Here is a 24957-nt window from a genome sequence, read left to right on the forward strand (position 1 = left end):
AAACACAAACGAAGAAAGGAATGTGGGAAAAAAATATCTAAAAAGTTGATATGGGGGCACAAGCGAAGGAAAATGGTGCTCAGGAAAGAAAAAAAAAACACGCCCCGACAGGCCAATTTTCCCCCCGGTGGACTTTGAAACAAACTTTCTCACTGGAGGTCAAACAATAATAACCACAAAAAAAAACAATATAAAACTTTCAAGAAAAACGTTTACAGGCTGGGAGGAAGTGAAAGGGGGCCAGCCTTGGGATCTGGGCACCAGCAAGGACATCCAGCTCACCCTCTTGAGAGAGAAGCTGCCTGTGGTCTGTCCGAGGTCAAAAGCGAAGACGTGGTCCCTAAAACCCAGGAAGGGGCAGGAGAGAAAGAGGGAAGGAAGAGAAAGAGAGAAACAAGTCTTGGTTTACATCTTAAAATGGCCGGAGGCGACAGTTTTGACTTATGCTTTTGAGCCGGGAGGAGCCCCCAATTTTTAATCTCGGCATCCAAATTTGGTGGGAGAGGAGAAGAAAAGGAGAGAACCCCCCCAGCTCTGGGTGCTAATTTCCATTTTCTAAAGCTTTGCCCAACTCTTCAGCCTTTTGGGTGGTGGGTTCTGCCCATCCTGGGCAGGGAATTCATGCTTGTCCTAAAATTTTCAATCGTGCCTGAATTTATGGACTTGCAACTGACAAATTCACCTTTTGGCACAGCTTTCTACCCCAGAAACAGGGTGCAACACCCACCCCTCCGTTGCCAGCCCGCCCTCCTTGAATAAAGGGGTTGTTCTTTGAAAATAAAGCTTTCCTTCCCCCCCCCACTTTTTCTTCTCCAGTGCACATGGCGCACGTCTCTGGCATCGGCGACGGGAAAGGATAGAAAATAGAGCGCCGAACTCGGGTGGCAGCTCTCCTCTCCAAAAAGTGCTCTCGGATGCTTATTTCTAATGGGATCTGAGCTGCGGGGAAGGAAGATTCAGATGGCGGGGCCAGACCCTCAAACGCGCCCCCCCCCACGGTCCCTCGCTTACCGGGCAGCCACGAAGAGGGTCTGGTTAATTTGCAACATGCTTTGGAAGTCCAGGCCCAAAGCGTCGGAGTCATTCTCTCCCCCTAAGCCACGGAAGGAGGGATAGAGGTGGGTTCCTGGCAGGGGGAAACATAATAAAGAGCATCGGATGGGATACGGACTCCTGCCTTGGGCAGGGGGTGGGCTAGAAGACCCCTGAGGTCTCCTCCAGCCCAGGTTTTTATGAAAAAAGGAAGAAAGGATTGTAAACAAGCAGGTTTGGGGTTTACAGTCCAGGGGGGCATGAGGAAGGGAAGCAAGCCCTTTATCCAGGGGCACCCAAGGGAGACGGGAGGGGGGAGCTCTTTGCCAGAGACCCCAAAGGTTTGCGGGGGAGGGGCTGTCCTCACCTGCCTCGCTGACCACGTGGACAGGAGCCAGGTCTTTGGGGAAGGAAGCTGCAGATGCCAGGAAGAGAAACAGAGCAGGCAGGGCAGAGGTCAGGACCATCCTTTCCGGGGGGGCAGAGAGGATCCGGGGGGGCGGTGGGAGCCTAGGAGTCCAGCATGCTCCCGCCCTGGAAGAGAGACCCCAGAGGAGGGCTGCAGTTCAACATCCAGGCTGGCATTAAAAAAAAAAAGGCTGGCCAAGAAATGACCTCTTGCACCGGGTCCTTTCTTCGGCACGGGGCCTTCTCGGTGGTGGCTCCCGAAATGGGAACTTTTTTTTTCACTCAAGAACTGCTCAATTAGATCTCCACAGCCACACCTCCCATCTGAAACAACAGGCAACTTTCTCCCTCCTAGACACTCCAGAACAGGGGTAGGCAACCTTGGCTCTTTTAGGACTCACAGACTTCAGCTATGCTGGCTCAGGAATTCTAGGAGTTGAAGTCCGTGAGTCCTAAAAGAGCCAAGGTTGCCTACCCCTGCTCCAGAGTCTTCGGACTATAGTTCCCATCCTCCACAGTCAGCCTGGCCGGAGGGTTCAGTCCAGGCTTTGCAGAAAAGCCACGTAGCACCACATTTCCACCTGCTCTCCGGACAAAGCAGGGATTAACTGAAGGCCAAAGACAGCCAAGTCCAGTTCCTGGCCTCGGCCTCCCACTTCTACCCTCCAGAAAACTCTCCTTGGGGTCTCCATTCCTTCCAGCCCCCCTCCCCATTGGCTGCAAAGAGCCCTGTGTCCAAAACGCACTTGCTAGGAGAGAGCTTTACAAGAAGAGCCTCTGTGCGTCTCCAAGGGAAGTTTTTCCCACAAGGATTTCTCCCCCCCCCCGCCCTGCAATTAGCCAGCCTCCCTTCTCGGGGTGGGCAAAGGGGGGGGGACAGAGGCACCAACGTCACAAAGGAGGAAGGGCAGGGCACTCTTGACGTGTGCAGGGTCCTTTGGGCAGCAGCGGGCGAGAGAAACCCCAGATGAGCTGCCAGGTGTGCCAGGAGGAACCCCGGTGGGGCAGCATGTGATGCCGGGAAGGAAGTGAAACAGGATTTGTAGTATCCTGACTGGGGCCTGGGCGGGCAGGCCATGCCAGGCTCTATAAATAGCAGGAAAGGAGACACCGCTTTGGCCACGGATGGCCACAGGAGAGAAGACGGTGCGATATTTATGGAGGGACACTCAAGTTGTGCAGGAAAGGGCCAGCCGAGCTGCCAGGAGCTTTCCCGAAAGAAGAGGGCAAACCAATCCCTAAGAAGAGATGAGGCTGAGCAAAAACCAGATCCAGATGGGTTTCTAGTCCTCATGATGGAGCGGCTTTCAAGCTGGCAAGTCATCTCTCCTAGCCAGATTCACACACACACACAAACTGCACAGTTGCAGGTTGTGCAAAGAAGCGGTTTAGCAAGTCCCAAGTGCCAGGCTGCCTTCCTCGCCATCTGCTTTCCGCATGTCACCCGCACATCTGCACGGGTAGACTAGCATTTTGATAGGTCTTGCTCTCTCCCCCCCCCTTTCTCTTTCTCTTCAGACTCTTCTTCCCCAAGTGAGCCCAGAAGGTGAGAAAAAAATCCAGGCCTGGATTTGTTTACACTTGTGAAGCTGAACTTTCCAGCAGGTGTATAATTAGAAGCAAAAACTGGGCGGGGGAATTGCTTTCATAATAATTCCATATTTATATTTATATTTTTATCTCATCTGCAGAAGTTGCGGGAAAAGGCTGGGGGGGCGGAATGGGCTGGTATTGGCCTGGAGCATTGTGTGTGTCTCTCCCCCCCCACCTTCGTTGGAAGAAATGGATGCTTTTCCACTTTCCATTCCAGAGTGGGTCTTGGGGATTAGATTGCAAGGAGGGCAGGGCTCAGGCATCCCGCTACAGCTGTGTTTTTCAACCTCGGCAACTTTAAGATGGGTGGACTTCTACTCCCAGAATTCCTTGGCTGGCATGGACTTCCAACTCCCGGAATTCCATGATCAGCATGCCGGTTAGAGCATTCTGGGAGTTGAAGTCCAATCCCCTTAAAGCACACTGACTGGGGGATTCTGGGAGTTGAAGGGCCTGCTCTGTGCCTCCATCTAACATTTGGGATGGGTTAAAGCCCACCCAAATGGGGATGGGGGTGTTCTTAGAAACCAGGGCATAAAATCAACCCAGCCTCTTGAAAGTGCAGGGGGGGGAAGCCTGCCAAGGGGAGGGAGCGGTTTGCAGCAGATGGGGGGGGCAGTCCTAGTGGGGTCTGGACCTGCTTTCTTCCTGGGGAAGCTGGAAGAAAAGGCGGGGTGGCCGCGGGACCCCCTCTCAGCTTTTGTTCTCTTTTTAAAAACTCCAGTCACTTTTTTGTGATTCGAGACCAGGGATGGAGGGGACGGGGGAGAGAGAGATACGTGTCAAGCCCAGATCCGGAAATTGCGCGAAAGGGAGGAGGGACCCGTGTTACAGCGTGAAGCTGCCACTGTGTCAGCACTTCCCTGAACCATCTGCCAGGCACAACTTTGCCACTATAAATACAACTCCAACGCCGCCGCCGCAGGTGCTCATCCCGGCATCTCAGCACCAGCCAACAGCCACTGCTGGGAAGATTTCGAGAGAGATCTGCCAGATCGCACCCCGGGGATCGGAGCCCCAGGTCTGCCCTTCCCAGCCATCCTCCCTGAGCTGCCAGGCTTGTAGCAGGCAGGACGCCCCCTCCAAGAGGCTAGTCCTCATGGCAACCAGTTTGTGCGAGGGTCAAATCTGGCCTCTTCCCCCCCCCCCCGAGATGGAAATAGCTGAATCATGTGAAAAACAACACACACAGCAGGGAAATGTGTCTGTCTGTCTGTCTTGTCTTTTTTTAAAAACCTTGCCTTCTGGCTAGCAGAAAAATATCTCGCCTTTCTCATCATTTTAAGTGGCTGAGCCAGAATCACTTCACTTCACTTAATGAGAATCCCCAGGCGTTGAATTTATGATACGGATATATATTTTTTTTCCAATGGGAGAGAAAAATGAGGATGTTGTTGGATATTTGCAGTGGCCTTTATGCATGGGCAGATGTTGCAGTAAAATTACCTTTTCAGCACCTTAATGCAGGGGGAGGTTGCAAAAAAAATCAGTTTGGTGATGCCTGCTGGCTGGGGAACTCTGAGAGTTGAACTCCACCCATCTTAAACTTTCCTTCCAAGGACACTCATCCAGGCTCGTCCGGCACTAGAATATTGCATCAAGGCGGTGACTTTTTTTGCAGGATTGTCTCCTCCCCCCCACTTTGCAAGGAGAGCGACACCTCCAAGGGGAAAATAATTCTAATAACAGTCCAAGCCCACCTCAGTCAGTTCCAGACATGCATTTTTAAAACGTCTCCCAAGCTACAAAACAGGGGTGCCCCAAAAGTCATTGGCTGAAGAGGAAAGACTGGAGTGATTTGAAGCTCTCCAAACTCAGCACTTACATTGGGGTGGGGAGAGAGAAGAGAAAGAGGGGGAGGCTCCTTAATTTTTTTATTTTGCCCTCAGATAGACTTTGCCTGGACATGGAGGTTCCATTCTGAGGTCTGGGAACTCACATCAAAGCATTCCTAGCCATCACAAATGCATTCCACTGAATTGGATTTTCTAAAAAAAGAATGAAAATGTTCACCTGGGGTAGGGAAAAGCAGCACAGACCTATTGAAATTTATTTATTTATTTTTTATTTTAATTCCATTTATATCCCGCCCTTCTCCGAAGACTCAGGGCGGCTTACAAACTTAGCAGTAGCCTTCATTCTATGTATATGCCTGCTTATTAGGGCTTTCACACACACCGCAAGCGGCATTATTACAAAGTCAGCTTATTGCCCCCAACAGTCTGGGTCCTCATTTTACCTACCTCGGAAGGATGGAAGGCTGAGTCAACCTTGAGCCTGGTGGGATGCGAACCTGCACTAATTGCAGGTGGGGTGGGGTGGGGTGAGAGAAAACTGGGGGATGGGGGGGTGTCTGGGTGTCCTCCCCAAAGGATGATGGATGCACAAGCAGAGAAGGGATCAGCGCCATCCGCCTAGCCAAATCCGGGTATCGAAATCTCATTACTGGAGTCTTTGAGGGACTCCTGTCTGCTTATGACCAAAGCCATCCGTCTTTCCTGCTCCGGCTTTGGAAGGGGGGCGGCTGGCTTTCTTCCACCGCCAGAGATGAAGGTAACGGCCCCCACCTGCCCGAGAACTAGAGATGTTTCAGGAAAAAAACGTCTGGTGCTGATGCTGGGCGTTTGGGAGCTGAGAAGCATTCTAGTCCTCATGAAGGAGAAGGGCAGCTACCCCGGATGGATATCTTGCACAATAATCGGGGTTTTCTTCCCCCCTCTCCCCTCTTTGACTTTCTAATTAGATTTAGAAAGGCCTAATAAATAGAGGTCAGGCTGAATTAAAGGAGGTCTTGTATTCTTAGAGCAAAGAGCCTAAAATCAATTGTATCTTCGTCTCTATCTGACTTACTTAGCCAATAGAATAATAAATAAAAAAAATTCTAGATGAATCTGCCTTTTCTCCTTGGGGCAAAGCCCATCAGGTTAACGGCTTGCTGATGTTTACAGCAAACAACTTAGCCGAGGAGAATACTGTACACTTGCCAGTTTCTAGTCCTCACCGTCCGGCCAGATCTAGGCCTCCCTCGGCCCTTCTATCCCCTCACTTCCCCTTCATTAAAACAACAGCCTCCCGCCTTTAGCAATGGCTGCCAGCCGACCAGAACAGAAAAACGGAGAGAATTTCTTCCCAACTCCGACAGGGAGCGAAATGGCTGCCTGGGCAGCTGCAAGGGTCTGTGGCAATAACAGGCCTTCTGCCAGGATTTGGGGAGGGGCGAGGGGGAGGCAGAAACAGAGGACCCTTCCTTTTTATTCTGAATATTCCAAGCTGCCGTTCTGCAAAGCCTTGGATCCTGCTGGGGACACCGGTCTCTCCCCCTCCCTCCTCTGGCACCTTTCCCATCTGCACCACGACCAACCGGAAGCTCCCTTCTGCAGGAGGGGAGGGGGCTGGAACACAGATGCAGCTCTGCCTGGCCCAGCAGAAATGCTTTATGACTTCCTGGGGGGGGTCTTTGTCCCACCAGCCAGCCGGCCCCCAGCCCCGGCTACATGCCAGCCTGCTGGAGGTGCGTTTCAGAGTGCTTCGCCACAGCCTTAACAGAGCTAAGAAGCAGCAAATTGATGGGGGGGGGGGGCTTTGGCATGGTTTCTGAAAAGCTGCACCTGCTGTGACTTTAAAAGTTGCCAATGAAGGAGAGTATTTGTAGCTGGGGGTTAAATGAGGGTCCTTGGTGCTCTCTGAGCTTGGTTGTTTTCTTGGAGACGTTTCATGGCCCAACTAAGTAACATCATCAATGCTTGTGAGGTTTGCTGCAAACGCTCCTTCAAGCACTGATGTTGTCACCTAGTTGGGTCATGAAACGTCTGCAAGAAAACAGCCAAGCTCAGAGAGCACCGAGGAGCCCACGTTCATTGTCAAAAAGGCTCTGGGAAGGCTGGCCAAGCAACCAGGCACGGGGTCTTGGCCTTTTTTTCACAAAATCCAAGTTATTCTGCCTCTGAAGCCATTAACAAAGCAGTGGATGGGAAACCCCGGGTCTGGACCTGCCCACAAGCGAAAAAGGGCATCCATCCTTCATTGAAGCCTCCTTCTCTGGTCTTGGCGAGAACCTTGAAAGGAAGGTCTGCAAGGGAAACGTGCCCTTTGGCCTGGGCATCTCTTAAAGCTTGTGCATGAGTTTGGAGCTGGCACCTTGGCCCATCAGGTTTGGACCCAAACGGTCAGAAAACAGGCTGAGTTTTGGATCAAGCCTAACAAGAGCTTATCTAAGGTCACCATATGCCTGCTGCCTCTGACAGCCAAAAATATCTGGATCAGTTGGGTGTCGAATGCCAGGCCTCTGGACATGCCAGGCGCCCCCCCCCAATCCCTGCTTGGCTGGGTCCTCTGCTTCAAAGGTGCCGGATTGCAGAAATCACTGGGGGGGGGAGGAAACAGGCTGGACAGCTAATCCCTGGCACTGCAAAGCTGCCGGACAAGTGGAAAAACTGGCAATTTTCATTTCAAAATAAAGAGGCAAAGCCGGCGCTTGGTCTGTCAGCCATGCCAGATGCCCACCTGGCGCATTTGGCCGAAGGAGTTAACGTGAAAGTTGGCCTCCCTTCCCCGGAGATCACAAAGAAGTGATGGACAAGGATTTTCTCCCCGCACCCCATCTTAATGTGAAGCACCGAGCCAGCCACGTGGGACCCTCCAAAAATAGACGGTGTAATTAAATGAAATATTATGCCAATTAAAATCCAAAGCCAGCTTCTTCCCCATCATCTCCTTCTTTACCCGGGGCCACCTCGATATAAATTTAATATATTACTTCTCATCAACTGCACATTATATTCCAGGCCCTCCTCCGTTCGATCCACACGGCAGCGGGCTAATTTTAGCAGCTGCTCCAGCTGCCTTCTGCTTCTCCAGAAAGAGAGAAGGGGGGGAAACGGGGGTGGGGGCGTGGGGGAGGGAGGGGGAGAGGAGGGAAGGGGGGGGAAAAGAAGGGGGGAAGGATTTCAGAAAATTGAGTTGCAAAGCGGCAGCTGAGATACTGGCAGAGGGTTTTATCTGAGCGATTAAAAGAAGAAACAAAAAAAAAACACAACCCAGCGCTGGAGTTTCTGCTAAGGCTTGGAGAGCATTTGGGGTCCTCATTAAGGCGCTAGTCCTCGTGAACTGGACCCAGGGAGGCTTGGAGGGCATTTGGAATCCTCATCAAGGCACTAGTCCTCGTGAACTGGACTGGGGAAACGCCTTAAATTGCACAGAACTTTCTGCATGCAGTGCACAAGGACGACATCCAGAAAGTAAAACTAACATCATATGGAGGGCAGCAAGCTGGGACCCCTCCCCCACTCCAACTTCTGGGCAGGCAAATGGAGGGCTGCAAGGATCAAGGGCGGGATTTAGAGCAGGGTGTGCAAGAGTGGCTGGTGAGGGCCCCCCCTCGCCCCCTCCTCTGAGATCTCCTGTGCTTTGGCACCAGTGTCGGAAATTAAACTATTAATAATTCAGGGACTGTTGCCGTTATAAATTCAGAGTCCCGCAGGAGTCATCCATGCAGCAAGCCGAGACGGGGGGGGGGGGGGCAGAAGCGTGTCGGGAGGGGTTTTTTTGGGGGGGGTTAGAAGGAAAGAGGACCCAGAGCTTTTATTTTTCCTCTTACTGAAGATGGGAACAAATGAGGGGGAAAGGTAAGCCTTAAAAATTAAAAAAAAATCCCCAATGCTAGAAGATGGTGAAGTTTTAAAACGGCAAGCAAGGAGCCTCTTCACTCAAGGCATGCTCAGAGGCACTCTTCTCTAGCAGGCTCAGCAGGAACAGAGCCCTCCCCCCACACCTTGGTGCAGTTCACCCCAGGCACCGCTTTGAATGATAGGAACATTAGAGAAAAATAATTAAAATCTCTCCTGAGTCGAATCCTACTCGTTTTGTGCATAGCAACCTGGGAAGCATTTTGCTTTTCTCCTCCTCCTCCGAAGCTGGCCGGCTGATTTGATAAAAAGAGGAGAGATGCAATTTAGAAAGTGGAAAACAGTCTTCAGCCACAGAAGTGTGACCTGCTTTGTAGCTTGAAACTGCAGGCCTTGGTGCACCCCGTCACCGAGTGTCCATGCCTCTTTCTCCCCAAAAGAACAAGGTGGGGGGACACTGAAGGACTACACTGAATAGATAACCACAATTTTATGCCTCCTTGGGAAAAAGGTCATCCGGTTTTTGGAGAGCTGTAAAATTCCAGACCGGGGGGGGGGGGGGCGGGTAGGGACTTGGAGAGATTGCACAGCCCCAAACGGTCCACTTTATAACCATATCTGAAGACTTCGGGTTCCACTTCACAGATATAAATGCCGTCAGTCACTCTGCCTCTATAAAATCCATCCGCCTGCCCTACAAGTTAAACCAGTTTCCGTGCCAAAAGCTTGTCTGAATGAAAAACCAGAGAAAGCAAAAATTTTGGCAGGCTCTGAGAACACCCCCCCCCCAGATGGGGGTGCCAAGGGCGCTTTCTCCTAGGAAATTTGCAATTACCTCTCTCACCCCTTTCCTTGCCTGTTCAGGGAGTGGCTGGCTGCCTGTTTTATCCTTCTGTGCTTTGGGACACGAGTTTTATTGTTTCCTCTACCCTCCTGCTCCTCCTTCCTCTTATGCCACGCCTTTGGGAGCGAGTGCGGATGCCTGTTATTTTGTTTTCCTCCCATTCCCTCCCAGGGCTTTCTGTGCACATCTTCAACCGTCCGGAAGCAATTCGACTGAAAGATGCTTCGCCCCGTGAAAACGCGGCACCCAAAGGAATTGGAGTCAACTCTCCAGGCGGCACCCGGGGCCAAGGCAGCCTGCTAGACGAAGAGGACAAATGAGCCGGACAATTATGCCACAAAGCTGTGACAAACAGGCCAGGCTCCAGTTGGGAATCAAGTTCCCCATGCCTGCTGGCTTTGAAGGACGCCAGGAAGAGGCGCAGCAGAAGGAAATCGCTCCATCAGTCAAAACATTTGGCTGGGGCCAGTAAAACTGGATTTTCCATTATTGGAAGCATAAAGAGAGATTCCAGGAGCCAAAATAGGCCCCCAAAGGGGTCCAAAAGAGGAAGAAAGAAGACCGTCTCCAAACTTGGCAAGTTTAAGACTTGTGGACTTTAACTCCCAGAATTCCCCAGCCAGCAAACTGGGAGTTTTAAAGTTGCCAAGTTTGGAGAGCCCAGTGCTGGATGGAATTGCTCTCCAGCAGATGACAAAGACAGCGGAGACTTTGCCATTTATCTGACACGGGGCTAGTTTTGCAAATGTCCCAGGTGATGTGGAGGGGCTTCACGGGGGCCTCTGGATTGAGCACTCCGCTCTGCTCCTCCAGGAAAGCTCGGCTGTTTTTGGCAAGTGATCCCCCCATTAGGAGCTCGACCGTCCAAATGGGAGGCAGCCGGGTGGAACAATCCAGAGGTTAAGAAAACACAGACAGAAACGGCCCTGGTGAAGACAAACAGGCCGTTGTATCTGCTCAGAAGCCCCTGACTAGGAAGGATCAGGAAGCTGCCAGATCACAAAAAGGCTGGGGAATCTTTTATTGAGGACGTAGACTTTTCCATGAGTCCTTTTTGCCTTTTCCTTCCCTCCTTTGCTCCCTCCCTCCCTCCCTCCCTTCCTTCCTATCTCATCTAAATCCTCCTGCCTCTCAGAGCCCCAGGGGGAAGACCCCCAACAGTGTTCAACACACTCTTCCTAACCGCTGCTCAGAAACACTCCGGGGTGACGACAAAATCGCCGACTCTCCCTCTAATATCACAAGATAAAACAGCGCATCACACGATTAAACACTTGCCGTCCATTTCCACACACCACGAGGCCACCCGCTGGCTCCCGGTTCCTCCAACGGGTGGGCGGCCCCGTCTCTTCTCCGCCTGCAGATCTTTTGATGAAAATAAGACTCGGGAGCGGAAGAGACACGGCTGTTTTCAAAAGAAGAGCTGCTTTGTTCCGAGGCCCCAAAACCCAGTTTGATCCAGGTTTCTCTTTGACCTGGTTTGGAGACGAGGTTTTCGAGTCACCACAACACAAATTCCCAGACCCACTTTCAAATTTTCCCCTAACAGACCTGCCCCCAATCCTTTCTTTGAACTTAAATGAATTTTGTTAACCCCATCTTGAAAACCATCACAGAGGAGATTAAACAAAGGCCCTTTTGATTTCCCTGTTTCAAGATCTCCCTTACTTTGGCGCCAGTTGTGTTGGACTACAATGCCCATCTCCCAAGAACCTCTGCAATGCACAGGGATGAGCCTTTCCTTAAAAACAGACTCAAGCTGCTAGTCCTCTTCGTGTGATGAAAAAGCAGGCGAGGAGCAGCACAGCGTTTGTTGCTCGTATTCGGGCCTCCCCCTGGCTCCTGGCTTCATACTGAAACTCTCCAAATCTCCACGTTCCCAGGTGTGCTAAAATTCCCAGCCGTGTGGTGCCCACATCCTGGGAATTGCAGACCCCAAACATTTGCCAAAAAGCTGGGGGGGGTCTCACCTTGAGAGGTTACATGTCCAAATGCAGGAAAGGAGGTGCAGCGATGCCTGACACCCCGGAGTTTAAGCCCCCTGACCACTTAAGCTGTGCAGCGGCCGGCTGGCTTGCGTCACCCCAAGCCCGGCATCGATTTGTCTGTTCGCTTGGCAAATGGCGTCGGGGGGGGGGGGGTTGCTGGGAAGCAGCCACGGTGATTTATGTGCCGCCAGACTTTAATTCGATTCTCTTTGAATATGGGCTACGGTTCAATAAACTCCTTTGGCAATGCTTGGGCTGTGCGTGTGTCTCTGTGTGTCTGTGTGTGTGTGTGTCTTTATGTCCTCCGTCCTGGTGTGCATAAAGGTCCAGCTTTGCCTGTGGATCCACTTGTGGTCTCCTTTCCGAAGCAGACAGCTCAGCTCTCCGCAGAAGCAGAAGGAAAAGTTCTCTCTTCAAAAGCTAGCCAGTCACACACCCCGCCGTGACTCGTCTAGATCTTCAGCTGCTAGCTCTCAGAAAGGAGACCACAAGGAGACCTCGGTTCTACGGACCAGGCTGAGGGAAAGCAAGGGCAACCAGCAACTCCACAAAGATCCCCTGCAGAAAATGGGAGAGGGAGAAAGAGAGGAAAGGAGGTTGCCTGCAGCAAAGGTCTTGCTAAGGATTATGGGCACTGGAGTCCAAACCAAGGATCTCCAAGAAGACCTCCGAGGTCTCTTCCAAGCTGTGATTCTGCGTTCTGTGAAAGCCGTCCTTGAATCCACCTGCTCAGCCTTCTTACTCTGACTTTTTTAAAAAAAATCATTTTCCAAATTCACCCTTTCCCTAACAGCAGCCTGATGGAGATGTATTATTAGTCTTTTCTTTAAAAAAAAATAGAGATGCCCAAATGGATGGAAACTAATCAAGGAGAGGAGCAACCTAGAAATAAGGAGAAATTTCCCGACAGTGAGAACAATTAATCAGTGGAACGGGCTGCCTCCAGAAGCTGCTCATCATGGGAGGTTTTTAAGAAGAGAGAGTGGATAAGCCTCTGTCTGAAATGGGATAGGGTTTTTTGCTTTGAGCAGGGGGTTGGACTAGAGGACCTCCAAGGTCCCTTCCGACTCTGTTATTCTGCTATTCTGCCAAAGTTAAAGTTCCAGACGAACTGATGGCAAAGCAATCATTTTTGGGGAAGGCTTAACCTTGGAGACGGAAATCCATCAGAAGCCAAGCAGTTTGCAAAACTCCTCTGATCCCAAATTTTTGGAAAGAACTTTTGGCAGACCTAATGCTGTGTTGGCACCATCAACCTCCTCAATCTCAGTTTGTCAAATAAACTCGCTTTCTTGCCGCACGGGAGCCAGCAAGCCACAATTGGGCTGAGTGTGTGATCTGAATCCAGCCCGAAGCGGGAAGAGACGGCCACGTTTTCGCCAGAGCTGACCTCTTTGGAAAAGCAGCCTCAGGTGTCCAGCCTGTGTCCATTTTTAGCACCTCAGCTAATCCCTTTTAATTCCCCTTGCGAGCCCCTCGCAAGCCCCGTCTTTTCGTGCCTGCTGACCAGCCCGGAAGAGGGAGGAAGCCTTTGCTGCAACAGATTCCCTTTTTGTTTGCAGAAACAGCAGATAAGAGAGACAAAGCAGCGCTTTGGGACAGGAAGGCCAGCCAGGGCAACATAAACAAAACAATATGAAAAGTGAAATCAAGGACTCGGGAGAACAGCCCACAGCTCCCCTAAAAAGCTCCGTTTCTCTCCGCATCTGCAGTGCTCCAGTTTAGATCCCCCTGCGGGAAATGATTTGATGCTTCCCATATTGCGGCTTCAGTGCAAATCATGAGAACTAGAACCTTGACTTCTTCTTTCAAGGGCAAGTAGCTTAGCAGGATGGCCGAGGGTGCGCTTTTGCAAGATTACCCAAAAGAAAGAACTGGATTTTGTGGGTTGCCCCCCCAAAATCACAAGCATTCCCCAACCTCTGAGAGAGGGGCCTAAACCTCCTCCCCACAAACCAGCTTTTCAACTGCCTGGCTAAGCTACAGGGTGGCCGCTGGTTTGGCTCCAGGACCAGCTACTTTGGCTGTTTTACTCAACCACAAAGCCAGGAATGTTGGTTTGCCGCTGCAAATGGTGGGCATCGTACAGGCCCGGTTGCCCAAAACCTCTGCAACGCTTTTGCCTTTAAATATTTTCAGTAGTATTTAAAAAATATATAATACAGACACACAGGTTGTCCTTGACTTAACAACGGTTCATCGAGTGACCATTCAATGTTACAACAGCCCTGAAGAAAGTGGCCGTTTTTCACACTTACGACCGTTGCAGCATTCCCAAGGGTCGCCTGATCAGAATTCAGGTGCTTGGCAACTGACTCGTATTTATGCCGGTCGCAGGGTCTCGGGATCACGTGATCCCCTTTTGCGACCTTCTGACAAGAAAAGTCAATGTGGGAAGCCAGGTTCGCTTAACGACCGCGTTACTAAGTTATCAGCTGCAGGGATTCCCTTAACAACTGTGCGAGAAAGGTCGTAAAATGGGGCAAAACTCGCTGAAGAAACGTCTGGCTTAGCAACATAAATTTTGGGCTCGGCTACGGCTGTAAATCGAGAAAAATAAAAGCAGCGGGAAAACCGGGGAGGAAAGGGGAAAGCGGAGGGGGAAAAAGAGAAAGCAATGATTTCCGATTCCTTTTTAGCCCAGTGCAACAACAACATAGAACCTCGCCTTTTTATTTTCACATCATAATAATACAGACTCGCCATGCAGCTTGTTTGCGTAGCCCCTGGGTTCGAGCAAAGGGCCGGCCGGCCTCAGCCAGGGTTCTTTTTTGGGAATTGCAGCCGGTCGTCCAGCTTTGGCCGCTGGCAAAGCTATGCAAATCCCAGGGGTCAACCTGCCCCCGGAGTCGTGGGAAGAGCTGCATTTTGGCGGTCAGTGACTGCCCGGCTACCCTTCCACCCACAGCTGCGCTGACCCCGGGCCTCCCTCGGCTGAGCAGGCAAAGGGCCGTTCTGGGAACTGCCGTCCCTGTGACAGTCTCTCTGGGAAGCTTCGCACCCGAGGCTTGACATCCGACGTGCCAGCAGCTTCCGAGTGTGGGAACGGCGGATCTGGAGGACTCGCACGCAAGGCAGGGCTCCCTCGGGCCGCTTGCTGGACTGGAGACGCCCAGCTGGAAGGCGCCCCCTTTCCCCAATGTACCCCCAATTCCCAGCTGTGGGGGACAGAGGCAGCAGAATGGGGGGGCGGGGCAGAGCCCAGGGAGGGGGTAGGTGAAATGCAAAGGGCCCCGAGTCTGTTCCGAATGCTCACCAGAGGCAGAGTTTCTTATTTGGGGGGGCTTCTAGAGGGTCCTCAATATCACCCAAAATTTAAGGGGATTGGAGTGCAACCCCCCTTGATTCAGCTGGCCTGGTCTACCTCGCAAGGCTCTTGTGAAGATAAAGAGGTAGGAAAGATAGTGTGCGCCCTTTGTAGGGAAAAGCTAAGCACATCGATTTGTGCTTTAAATTGTAAGCCACCCTGAGTCTTCGGAGAAGGGCGGGATATAAATGGGATTTTTTTTAAAAAAAGCAACATTGAAAGTCACTCCTTGATCTCCTCACCTGATCATCACCTGGTAGCCTCCTTTCCCTAAATTTTTCTCCTCTAGATGCTTGGGCCGCTCTCCCCCACTGCCCCCAGCCAGGCCCAATGAGGGCCAAATGCACGTCTGAATGGAGGGACTGAGACCCCTCCCCAGTTTGGATTTCTGGGCAAAGAAAAGTTTGGGTTTTGTTTGTTATTGTTTTTTGTCCAGAGCTGAGTCAGCACAAGAAGGCCTGGAAATTTTCCTCAAAGCCAGGAAGCCTCTGGGAGGCCATTTGCTCAAGAGAAGCGCTGGGGAGGGCAGACAAATCTCTTGATGGCCTCTTTTCCCTAATGAGATGTTTGCTATTTGGGCTGGTCCGTAGAGAGCCCTGGGTGGCTGGGAGAAAATTGGAGGAAAAAAACGAGAATTAAGGAAATAATCAGAAATCATTTCCAAGAAACAATTGGAAGGAGCCTGGCTGTGGCCATTCGTCTCTGCACCCCACCCCCACCCCCCAAAATAGAATTCCAGACCGAAAGTAAAGCCAGACGGGTCCCCCTTTTTTATTATTGGTGGATTCACCTTTGGGGGGACTAGAAGGGAAGAGGCCCCTCCCTTCAAGCCGGCAGAAAGCTGAGCCCCCTCCCAGCCCCCTCCCTGCTTCCTGGTGGGAGAAGCATCTGGCTTGATTAGCAATCAACAATGCAGAAATCCCCCCCCCATTTGCAAATGGAGGGAGGGGCTGGCAAGGCTCAGCTTGTCACCTTCTGCCCCTGAGACCCCCACCCACTTCCCTTTCCTTGGCTGCCAGGAGAGACCCCCACCAGGTTTCCTCTCCTTGGCTACCAGGTGAGACTCCCACCTGGTTGCAGGATGTCTCTGGAGGGCTGGGGGACCCCACCTAGACCCCCAGTGGCACCCTGGGTGCAAAGATCCTCTTAGAGGAGCAGGAGAATCTGTGCTTTGTCAACCTGGAAAATACAAAGATTGCAAAATACCAGCCTTGCCGAACAAACAGGCTTCTGCACATCAAGCTAAACCATGGCTTGTTTTCTGTCCTGGACAAAGGACGGTGATCTGGATGGCACTATGGTTTGTTTAAACAAACTTTGTGGGGTACACAAATTGCAAAAGGCTGTGCGACCAGCGACAGCAACTTCACAATCGGCTTCGCGCTGCACGCTCAGACCCGAGCAAGGAAGCGTTATCTGGGTTAGTGCCAAGGCGATCCTCCCCTGGGCGTGAATTCCTGGTGTGGTTTGTTTACTACTGCCTTTGCAAGGAGCACAACCTGGCCTGTTTCCCAAGACACCGATCGATTTCACCACCTCCAAATGCTAGTAAGCGGCCCAGCCAAAATTAAGCCAGGATAGTTACTGCAGAAAGGATGGCTTATCAGCAATAGCAACCCACTCTTTTGTCAACACAACAAAAAAATCCAGGATTCTGAAAAGATTCCAGGATTCTGAGCGCAAAGGCCAGCTTCTGTCCTGCAACACTTAAGGACGGAGGGTCCCTGAGCATGTTCAAAGTGCTTTTCTATGCCAGCAAGGCAAGACGCCATGCCTCTTAAAAATAAGTGGATGTGAACTGGAACCCCATCCCTGTTTGAGCTATAGGAATTAGGGCAGCTCATGGTTGTGTCATTGTGTGTCATGGCTGAACGTCAGTGCTTGTTTGAAAACTGCTGAGAGAGTGTGAAAGACCCCCTCCCTCTACACAGCAAAGGGGTCCCCCCCTGGCTTTTTCCGACCCCTTTAAAGGTTCGAGCAGCTTCCTCAAATAACCTTTTAAAGAGTTCAACCCTGCTGGGTCTCCCCACGTTTGCTGAGTGTGCGATTCTGGAGGGACACAAGCTCCAGTAAGGGGGGGGAGAGTCTTCCCCTGCCAGTTTTTCCATGCAGAGGAGACAGATGTGTTTTCACAAACTCTCCTCTCTTTTGTTTTTAGCAGGGAAGGGAGAGAATGAGCCAAAGACTACAATGTTTGTGGTGTCGCAGCAGCTCCGGTCAGCAGGAGCTTTGCCGGGCTTCCCCACCCCCCCCCCCCGCACCCCCAGCAGGGGAGGGGGCCAAGATGGAGTTGCCTTGAGCACCTCACCCGGGGCAAAACGTGCTCTGTGTGCAAAGTGATAAGGAGACCAAGCAAAGCTATACAGACTTTCCTCGACTTACGATGGTAACGGAGCCCAAAATTTCCATCGCTGAGGAAGACAGTGTTGAGTTTTGCCCCATTTTACGAACTTTTTTTGCCACGGTTGTTAAGCAAATCTGGCTTTCCCCCACTGACTTTGCTCGTCAGAGGTTCACAAAAGGGGATCACGTGATGCCGGGACACCGCAACCGTCGTAAATACGAATCAGTTGCCGAGCGTCCAAATTTTGATCGCTTGACCGTGGGGAAGCTGCAACGGCCGAAAGTGTGGAAAAACAGTCCTAAATCCATTTTTCAGTGCCACTGTAGCTTTGAACGGTCACTAAACAGACAGTCGTAAGTAGAGTATTTCCCAGAGGCAAAATTAAGCCAAAGATTTAGCAACGAATAACAGAGATGAAGCACACTCTGTCCATGCTCAGAGGAAGCACTCCTATAAGACCGCACAACTTGGAAACGGCGACCCCACGAGGTTCCATAATCTCCCAGCCTTAACTGATAAAAAAAACCCTCAAACTTTCCAAGAACTACACAACGTAGCCAAGGATAACTCCTCCTGGGCAGGCCAAGGCCCAGATATTGTAGGAGGAAAAGGTCACAGCCCTGGTGTGAAGCAAACACACAACTGGTCTCCAAACACCCCTTCCGCACAGCCTTGAGCCGATTGGTTTAAATTGGGCTTATTCTGCAAAGCTTTAACTGCTGCCTGGGATCTGCTTTCTTGATCCTCATCCAAATCTCTGCATTAACCTAATTCCAGGTTGGGCCCTGCTAACTATCTCAATATTTCTTCATTTATTTCCAGGGAAGGCGAGAGCTAAAGAGAAGGAGAGAGAGAAAGAGAGAGAGAAAACAGGCATTCGGCGATCCGGTCTCTCCAGATCCTTGTCCAGCTCCAGCGGGACAGAGATCTTCTCCAGGGGAAACCCCCCTCCCCCCACTTTTAATGCAGCTTTCTCTCTGCAACGTGGATCAGGAGTCAAAAGAGGAATATTAACAGGATTTGGCTAATCTAAGCAGTCAGCTGAGCTCCAGTCCAAGCTGGGTTACTATATTCCAGCTGTTGGCGTCAGGACTGTGCCTAATTATATTTGCCAAGCCAAGTCAAAGACGTTTGGGGAACATTTCCTCTTTTTTCTTTTTAATGATTCTGCAAAAGGCGGCGGTGGTGGACGTCAGCGTTCCCAGGGGGGGCCCTTTCCCACCCAGCAGATTCCCATAAGCAGCAGAGAGGCTCCCTGCCCCCCCCCCTGCCTCCTGGTGTTTCCACACACTGACAGCCCCCCCCTTAAAAAAAAGGCTTGGCGGGGATTCATCAACTCTGCTTTTGTTGGTTTGGGGGAGAGACGTTTTTTTTCGCCCCTCCTGTTCTTGAGGGTTTTTAAAGTTTAGACTTTTTTTCTTTTTTGAAAAGGATTCAACCACATAGGAGTCGACTTTATGGGGATGAGCGCAGAACAATTTGATCAACGGGTGGGGGGATGGAAGAAAAGGGGAAAATGCTTTCCAAAGGCCGTTCTTTGCGGCGAGGAGACCCCCCTCCCGCCTTGCAAAATGCGAAGGAGCGAAAGAGCGAGGTCAGCTTCCCAAAGGGGGGACGACGACAACCATCGCCCCTCAGCTAACCTAGCTCTGCGCTTCCCGGGGGATGCTGGGCGTGTAACCCCGCGTCTGTGAAGGGCGCCCGCTTGGAGAAGGAGGAAGGAGGCGAGCGTCTTTCGCTTCCCGCAACGGGGCTTCGTTGCTCGCTTCGCGGGGGCAGCGCCGAACTTCCAAGGGGGTCGGGAAGCGCTCGCCCACCTGGGGGGGCAAAGAGGGGCTTCGGAGGGGGCCTGGCACGGAAGAGCCTGGCAGAGAATGCCCGCGGCGATGGGGGCGCCCTGGGGGGCAGGCGACGGATGCGGAGAAGCCGGGCTGGGCGCCGGGGGCAGGGGAGGGGGAGGACGGCAAACACACACACACACACACACACACACCCCAGCACTGTCCGCCCCCCGCGCCCGACGCCCCCGCCAGACACAAAGCGCAGCCGCGACGCCCGGCGCGATCGCTCACCTGGGCGCTCGGCTCGTCTCTGCGGAGGAAGACCCCGCCCGTCCCCTGCAGGGCTGTCCGGTCCGGAGGGGGCAGCAGCGGCCGCCAGCCCCGCTCCGAGGAGAGCCTCCCCTGCCCAGTCGGAGCAGCCCGGCTTCCCGGAGGGCGCCGGGCAAGGGGCTGCGGGCTGCGGACAGGTCGGGAGGGAGGGAGGGGCGGGCAGGGGGCCAGCCAGCCAGCCCGCCCGCGGCGGGGAAAGGCTCCGGAACAAAGCCGCGGCGGCCGAGCCGAGCCTCGCCGAGCCTCGCAACTCAGCGCCGAGCCCCGGCAGCCCTGCTCCAATCGGGGCGCGCGGCTCCGCCCCCTCCCCGCCGGCCCCGCCTCCCCTCGCGCCCCCCCCGCCGCCCCTCCAGAGTGCTCCCCCCCCCGGGCGCCCCGCGCGCGAAGGGCCAGTCGGGGGAGGCTCTGCCCGCCCCCCCAGGCGAGGAAGGCGGGGGCGCGGAAGAAAGTTCGCCCCCCAGGCCAGGCTGGGGGGAGCCGAGTCTTCCTCGGGAGCCGTCGGGGTGGGGGCGTCCTCTGAAGAGCAGCATCCCCGCTGCCCGTAAAGAGACCGGGCAGAGGACGGCCCTGCAGAGATGGCCAGCCGGGGGGTCGCGGCGAAAGGAGGGGAGGGGGCTGTGCCAGGACTGAGCCTGAACTGTTGCCGGTCTTGATCTGTTTGCGAGGTTGGGGACTCCCTGTCCATCATCCTCGGCCTGCCGGGTCCAAGGAGGCGATGGGAAGGCGGGGGACGGGGGGCGGCCTTGCAGCTGGACCGCAGCGGGAGGGGGGAGGCTGGCTCCGTGGCTCAACATCTGGCCAGAAACGGGGTCAACATGCGGGCGGGGGGGGGCTCGGAAGCAGCTGACAGCGGCAGAGACGCCCGAGGGCTCAACCGGAGCTGTCACCTGCTGGCTGCTTTGCCCCACCGCCCCCATCATCCCCGCCTCCCCCCCCAGGCCTTGGGCTCCGGATCCTAGACGGATCGGGGCTATTTCAAAGGAAGCGCTTCGGGGAAAGGGAGCGGCGGCTCCAGAGCCCTCCCCAGGGCCATCTGAAGCCGGAAGGCTTGGGGGGGGGCTTGAATTGGGGGCCTGCCCAGGGAACCGCGGCGGCACAAAGCGATTTCTAAGAGCCTGACGCGAAAGGAGGAGACCGCAAGCCAAGTCTGAAGTCTCCCCAGGAAACTTTGGGCTGTGACGGACACACGTCCGCGCTTCTTCCCGATCCAGTCGGCAGGAAAATCGGCCCCGGGATCTGCCTTCCCCGGACGCGCCCGGCCCGGCCCCTGGATTCGCCTCCGTGTCAGGAAAACTTTGGTCTCTGGAAGGATAACGCCAAGATTTGTCTCTGTGTGTGTTTATGTGTGTGCACGCGCGCGTGTTTGTGTATGTGTTTTGTGTGTGTTGTTTTGTCCCTTCAACGTCTTTCTTTTTTAAGCACCCCATCCATATATTCCCCTTTTCCCTAAATTAGAAGCGAGCGGCCCAGAAACGCCGCCCGGCCGTCCCTAAGCGGACAGGATTGCGAAGAGGACGCGGGGGGGGGGGGAGAGAAAGCTCCCCGCGGGGCGGGCCCCTTCCCCCCCCCCGCTTCCCTTGCCTGAGCTCATTAGCCGCTGCCAGCGGATCCATTAGCGAGAGGGGTAATTAAGAGCGCGCAACGGGAAGAGCCTGGGAGCAGCTGCTTCCTGCAGGGAGGGGCCAGTGCCCGGGAGCCTCTGGGGGGGGGGCATTTGCACCATCAAGCATCCCTCTGCCTGCAAAGAAGACCCCCCCCCCCAGTGGCTAGCAAGGAGGGGGGGGAAGGACCACTTTTCCATCCTGGTTTGTGCAAACTTTTGTTCACTCCACTCTGCCAATATTAATCCTTGTGGGGTTCCAGTTTGGGATGGGGAATGTTGGGCTCCCCTTCCCCAAAAGGGCCTTCCTCCCCCCTCCTGGGGGAACTGAATGCTAAGCCCCCTCCCCAGAAGTCTTCCAGGGCAATTTTTGCAAGGAAGAGAGTGTGAGAGTGTGAGAGCTTCCAGGGACTTGAAATAATAGCCTGGAAGGGGCCCAGGGACGGTTGGAGCCCCCCCACCCCGCCTAAGATAGTATTTTATTTCAAAAAACAAAAGAAAAGAGAGATTGATAAAAGGAGGGGACACGCCATAAAATGGCTGGATTCTGCAATCCGTCCATTGTTGCACTCGGCCAAGGCACCTGGGTTGGTGGGCTCCAAGAATATACCCAATAGCCATCGAAGGCCCCAAGCCCAGATGCTGCACCTTTGCAGATGTGTCGGACTTCAACTCCCAAGATTGCAAGCTGGCATGCTGGGAGTTGATGTTGGGGGGGGAAGGGGGGATTGGCTAGGAATTCTGGGGCCTGGAGTCCGTCACTTCCAAAGTACCAAGACGATTCAGGCAAATCAGCTTTGGTCATCCCCGAGGTCTCTTCTTGGCCTTGGGTTTTTTTTTGGGGGGGTGAGATATTGGGGGTTTCCCCGTGGTTTCCAGCCTGGCCTGTCTCTCTGCACCCCAAAGGTGGAGATTTATTTTCCTAGACATTTTATTCAGCTTCTCTGACAGCTGGCAAAGCCCAAGTTGTGACTTGCAGAAGAATGATAATCAGAGGAAATGCTTATCAACAGACAAGCCTGGACTGGTTGCCGTTTGTGGGGTGTCTCGGCCACCCCCAGTTCCTCTCCTCCACCCGCAGTTTCAACAGCCAGGGGATGACAGAGGTGTGGAGCAGGGCTGTTGGGAGGAGGGTTTCAGGTACAAGAGGAGGAACAGGTTTTGCCTGTGGTGGACACCCCCCCCAATGAAAAATCTGGCTCAGATTTGGACACCTCCCCAAGGCTGCCTCCTCTCCAAACCCTTGTGCTTGGAACCAGGATGTCTCTCCCAGAAACTGCAGTTGCTCCCTGGGGCTGAGTTCACACAACACAGGAACCCCGTGTTTTGAAGATGGGTGGACTCAAACTCCCAGAATTCTGCAGGCAGAACCTCTGAACTTCAACTGCCAGAATTCCCCAGCTAGACATGGGGAATTCTGGGAGTTTGAGTCCACCCATCCTCAAGATGTCAAGGTTGAGGACCACTGTTGCTTAACTTTAAAAGGTGGTAGTTGCGGTCACAAAGCACCAGTTGACAACAACTACTTTCCCCCTCCCCACCCCCCTTGGTCTCCTTCCCCTCCTCCTTCCTCCCCCCCCCCAGGAAGTATAGATCCAGGGCCATGCCACGAATATCAATTTAACTGTGGCAAAGTGGATTAAGCCTCACCATTTATTTATTGCCTGCCTGCCTGCCTAAGTCGCTGTTCCTCTGCAAGGAGCAGGGCTGTGGGGGGGGAGGGAAGGGGGAGGAACAATGAAGGGCAATGGGTGGCAAATCTGCACGCTCACTGATGTGGGTGGGCATCTTTGAGCACACCAAGGGGGCATTTTTCCGCCCAGAAAGGGAGGTCACCGCTCCCCAGATTGAGGTGCAACAAACAGAATTTGGATTTTCTCCCCCCTCCTGTAAAAGTAATAATTGTTTTTTTTCCTCCTGATTTTCTTCTGCTTTCCCTCCTTGTATGAGCTGTGTTGTGGGAAAGAGACACAAGGTCCTGTGGAAGACACACACACACACACACACACACACACACACACACACACACACACACACACACGAAAAATGTCAGCAAGGAGGTCGAGGTTTGGAGGACGTGAACAAAAAAGTCTCGGGTATTTTGTATTTTTGGAGAAATGCTTTGTCTGCCTTCTACACAAAGGAAGGGACAGAAAGGAGCCACCCACCGTCCCGGGGAAGGCAAAGAGTTCTGCTGGGTAAAAGGATGGGTGTAAAATGTCTTTTCCCCCCATCCGAATCCTCGCCCTGCACAATTCCATCAGCGCCAGGAAATTGCTTCTCGGCTTGTGGCCACTATGGAGCTTCCTGGGGCCCAGGGATGCTTTTTGGCACTCCCCTCCCCCCCCCCCCGAATTCAGAAGAGCAACCCCTGGCTTTCCAGATCCCAGATGAATCCCTCAGCCCCCCAACTCCAATCTTTTGCAGAGAGAGCCGGCCTTTGGACAATGCCAGATGAGTGCCTTTCAGTTGCCCTGGGCTGAAGGCCCCCTCCGCTGGAACAAGGGGGGGGGAGCATGGGATAAAATGGAACAAAATCTGGCAGAGCAGAGCAACACCCCCCCACACACCTCCCACTCCAGGCCAGGGGAGGCTGAGAGGCCTGCAGACCCCAAGGCTCAAGGCTCCGCTTGCAGTTTGCAGCTCAGGGCCCAGCAGGAAAGGGAGGCTGCGGGGCAGGAGACTTTAGCTTGAAAAGCAGATTTTGTTTCTCTGGCTTCGCATTGAGGAAAGGGCCGCTTAAGGCAGGGCGGAGAAGGCGCAGGGAAGGATCAAAGGGGACGGCAGACTTTGGCCAGGGCAGGGCGCTGATTGTTCATTCCCTTTTTTCCCTCCGCTCTCGTACTTTCCGAAAGGGAAGCAAACTCTCCTCTCTTGCTGTCACAGCAAAACCCAGGAGGAGGGTTGCGACCTCTTGAAAACTACACAGGTTTGTTTTGGCACCCACCCGGGGGGAGCAGCCTCGCCCGGTTCGTCGGAGGCTTCCTCCAAAAGGCCCAGGGGGCTCCCCTCTTTCCTGCAGCCTTTGCTGGAGGAAACAGGGCAGAAAGGAAACTCACAGGAAGCAAAGGACAGGATAAATTACTTCTGGAGGGCCCCCCCCACCGCAAAACAGGGGCAGAGCAGCTCTCCTGCCCCCACCCCCCTGCCCGAGATTAGCCACAATTGTGCAGTCAACAACAGTTCTGTTGCTTGACACCCTCGACAGTCCTCTGAGATGATTTGTAGGGTTTCTCCCAGCTTGGGATTCTTGCGGCACAAGCCAGGTTTCCAGATCTCATGAAGGGTTGCTGCTTTGTCGCATTTTTAGGAGGTCCTGGGCAGGGTGAGGCGAGGGGGGGGTGTCATTGGGCTGGGAAGAGTCTTTCTGGAAAGTCCCCCCCTCCCCCAAAATAGAGGTGTGGGGATTGCAGGGTTGAGGGCTGTGGTTGAATTCCAGCAAGGGATTGGGGGGGGGGGCAGCCAGCCCTGGAGACCAAACAGGTTTCCCAGCAGGTATCTGATCCTCCTCCCCCCACCCTTGTCTCCTTAATCTGGCCTCCCAAACTTGCCCCATAGTGTCTGCCAGCCTCTTCTCAGCCTGCCCGGGCATGTCACACAGGCAGAGTGCCGCCTTGTTTGGCTCCAGCCCACTCAGAAGGAAGTCACAAAAGCACCTGTTGCCACCCCGGGCTCCATTTCCCCGGACAGGTGAGCGTCCCTGGCACACCTTTGCACTGGGTGCAAATGGAAGTGAGTCAGGGAGGTTTTGCTGCGTTGCCCAAGGCTGGCACGATAGCTGTGCCAAGGAGCAGGGGGTCACCCCCCTCCTCCTGGAAAAATGCAGGGGGTGAGCTAACCCAACTGGGTTGCTCGGGGGCAGTTTCTCCCCCCCCAGTATTAAATTCACCTGTTTGGTTTTTTTAAAACCAGCTTTGCCATCTTTTTAAACCTAATTCTGCTTGGCAAAATAATGCCAGCTTTTGAAGTCTCTCTCCGTGCCATTTTGGGTAATATTTTCATTTTTATCCCAGCCACAAGGAATTTCTTTGCCTTTTGGACTGACAAGCCACTGAGCAAGAAAAACATCATTTAAAGTCAGCAGCCAGATAGATGTTCTACTATTT

The 24957-nt window shown here is 53.3% G+C and overlaps 1 protein-coding gene across 3 annotated transcripts in view; it reads right to left on the reverse strand.

The window, feature by feature from the left end:
* SEMA6C (semaphorin 6C) overlaps positions 1 to 19421 on the reverse strand; it is a 33755-nt gene extending 14334 nt beyond the window's left edge. For all 3 annotated transcript variants that reach the window (XM_081340598.1, XM_081340597.1, XM_081340596.1), the window contains exons 1-4: positions 19213 to 19421; positions 1400 to 1566; positions 1012 to 1126; positions 283 to 340 (exon numbers count right to left, since the gene is read on the reverse strand). In XM_081340598.1, the coding sequence (XP_081196724.1) occupies positions 283 to 340; positions 1012 to 1126; positions 1400 to 1499 (273 nt within the window). In that variant the 5' untranslated portion in view covers positions 1500 to 1566; positions 19213 to 19421. The remainder of the gene's footprint in view (positions 1 to 282; positions 341 to 1011; positions 1127 to 1399; positions 1567 to 19212) is intronic.
* Between the last annotated feature and the right edge of the window lie 5536 nt (positions 19422 to 24957).

Source organism: Vipera berus, assembly GCF_964194415.1.
Source record: "Vipera berus genome assembly, chromosome: 16".
Taxonomy (NCBI): domain Eukaryota; kingdom Metazoa; phylum Chordata; class Lepidosauria; order Squamata; family Viperidae; genus Vipera; species Vipera berus.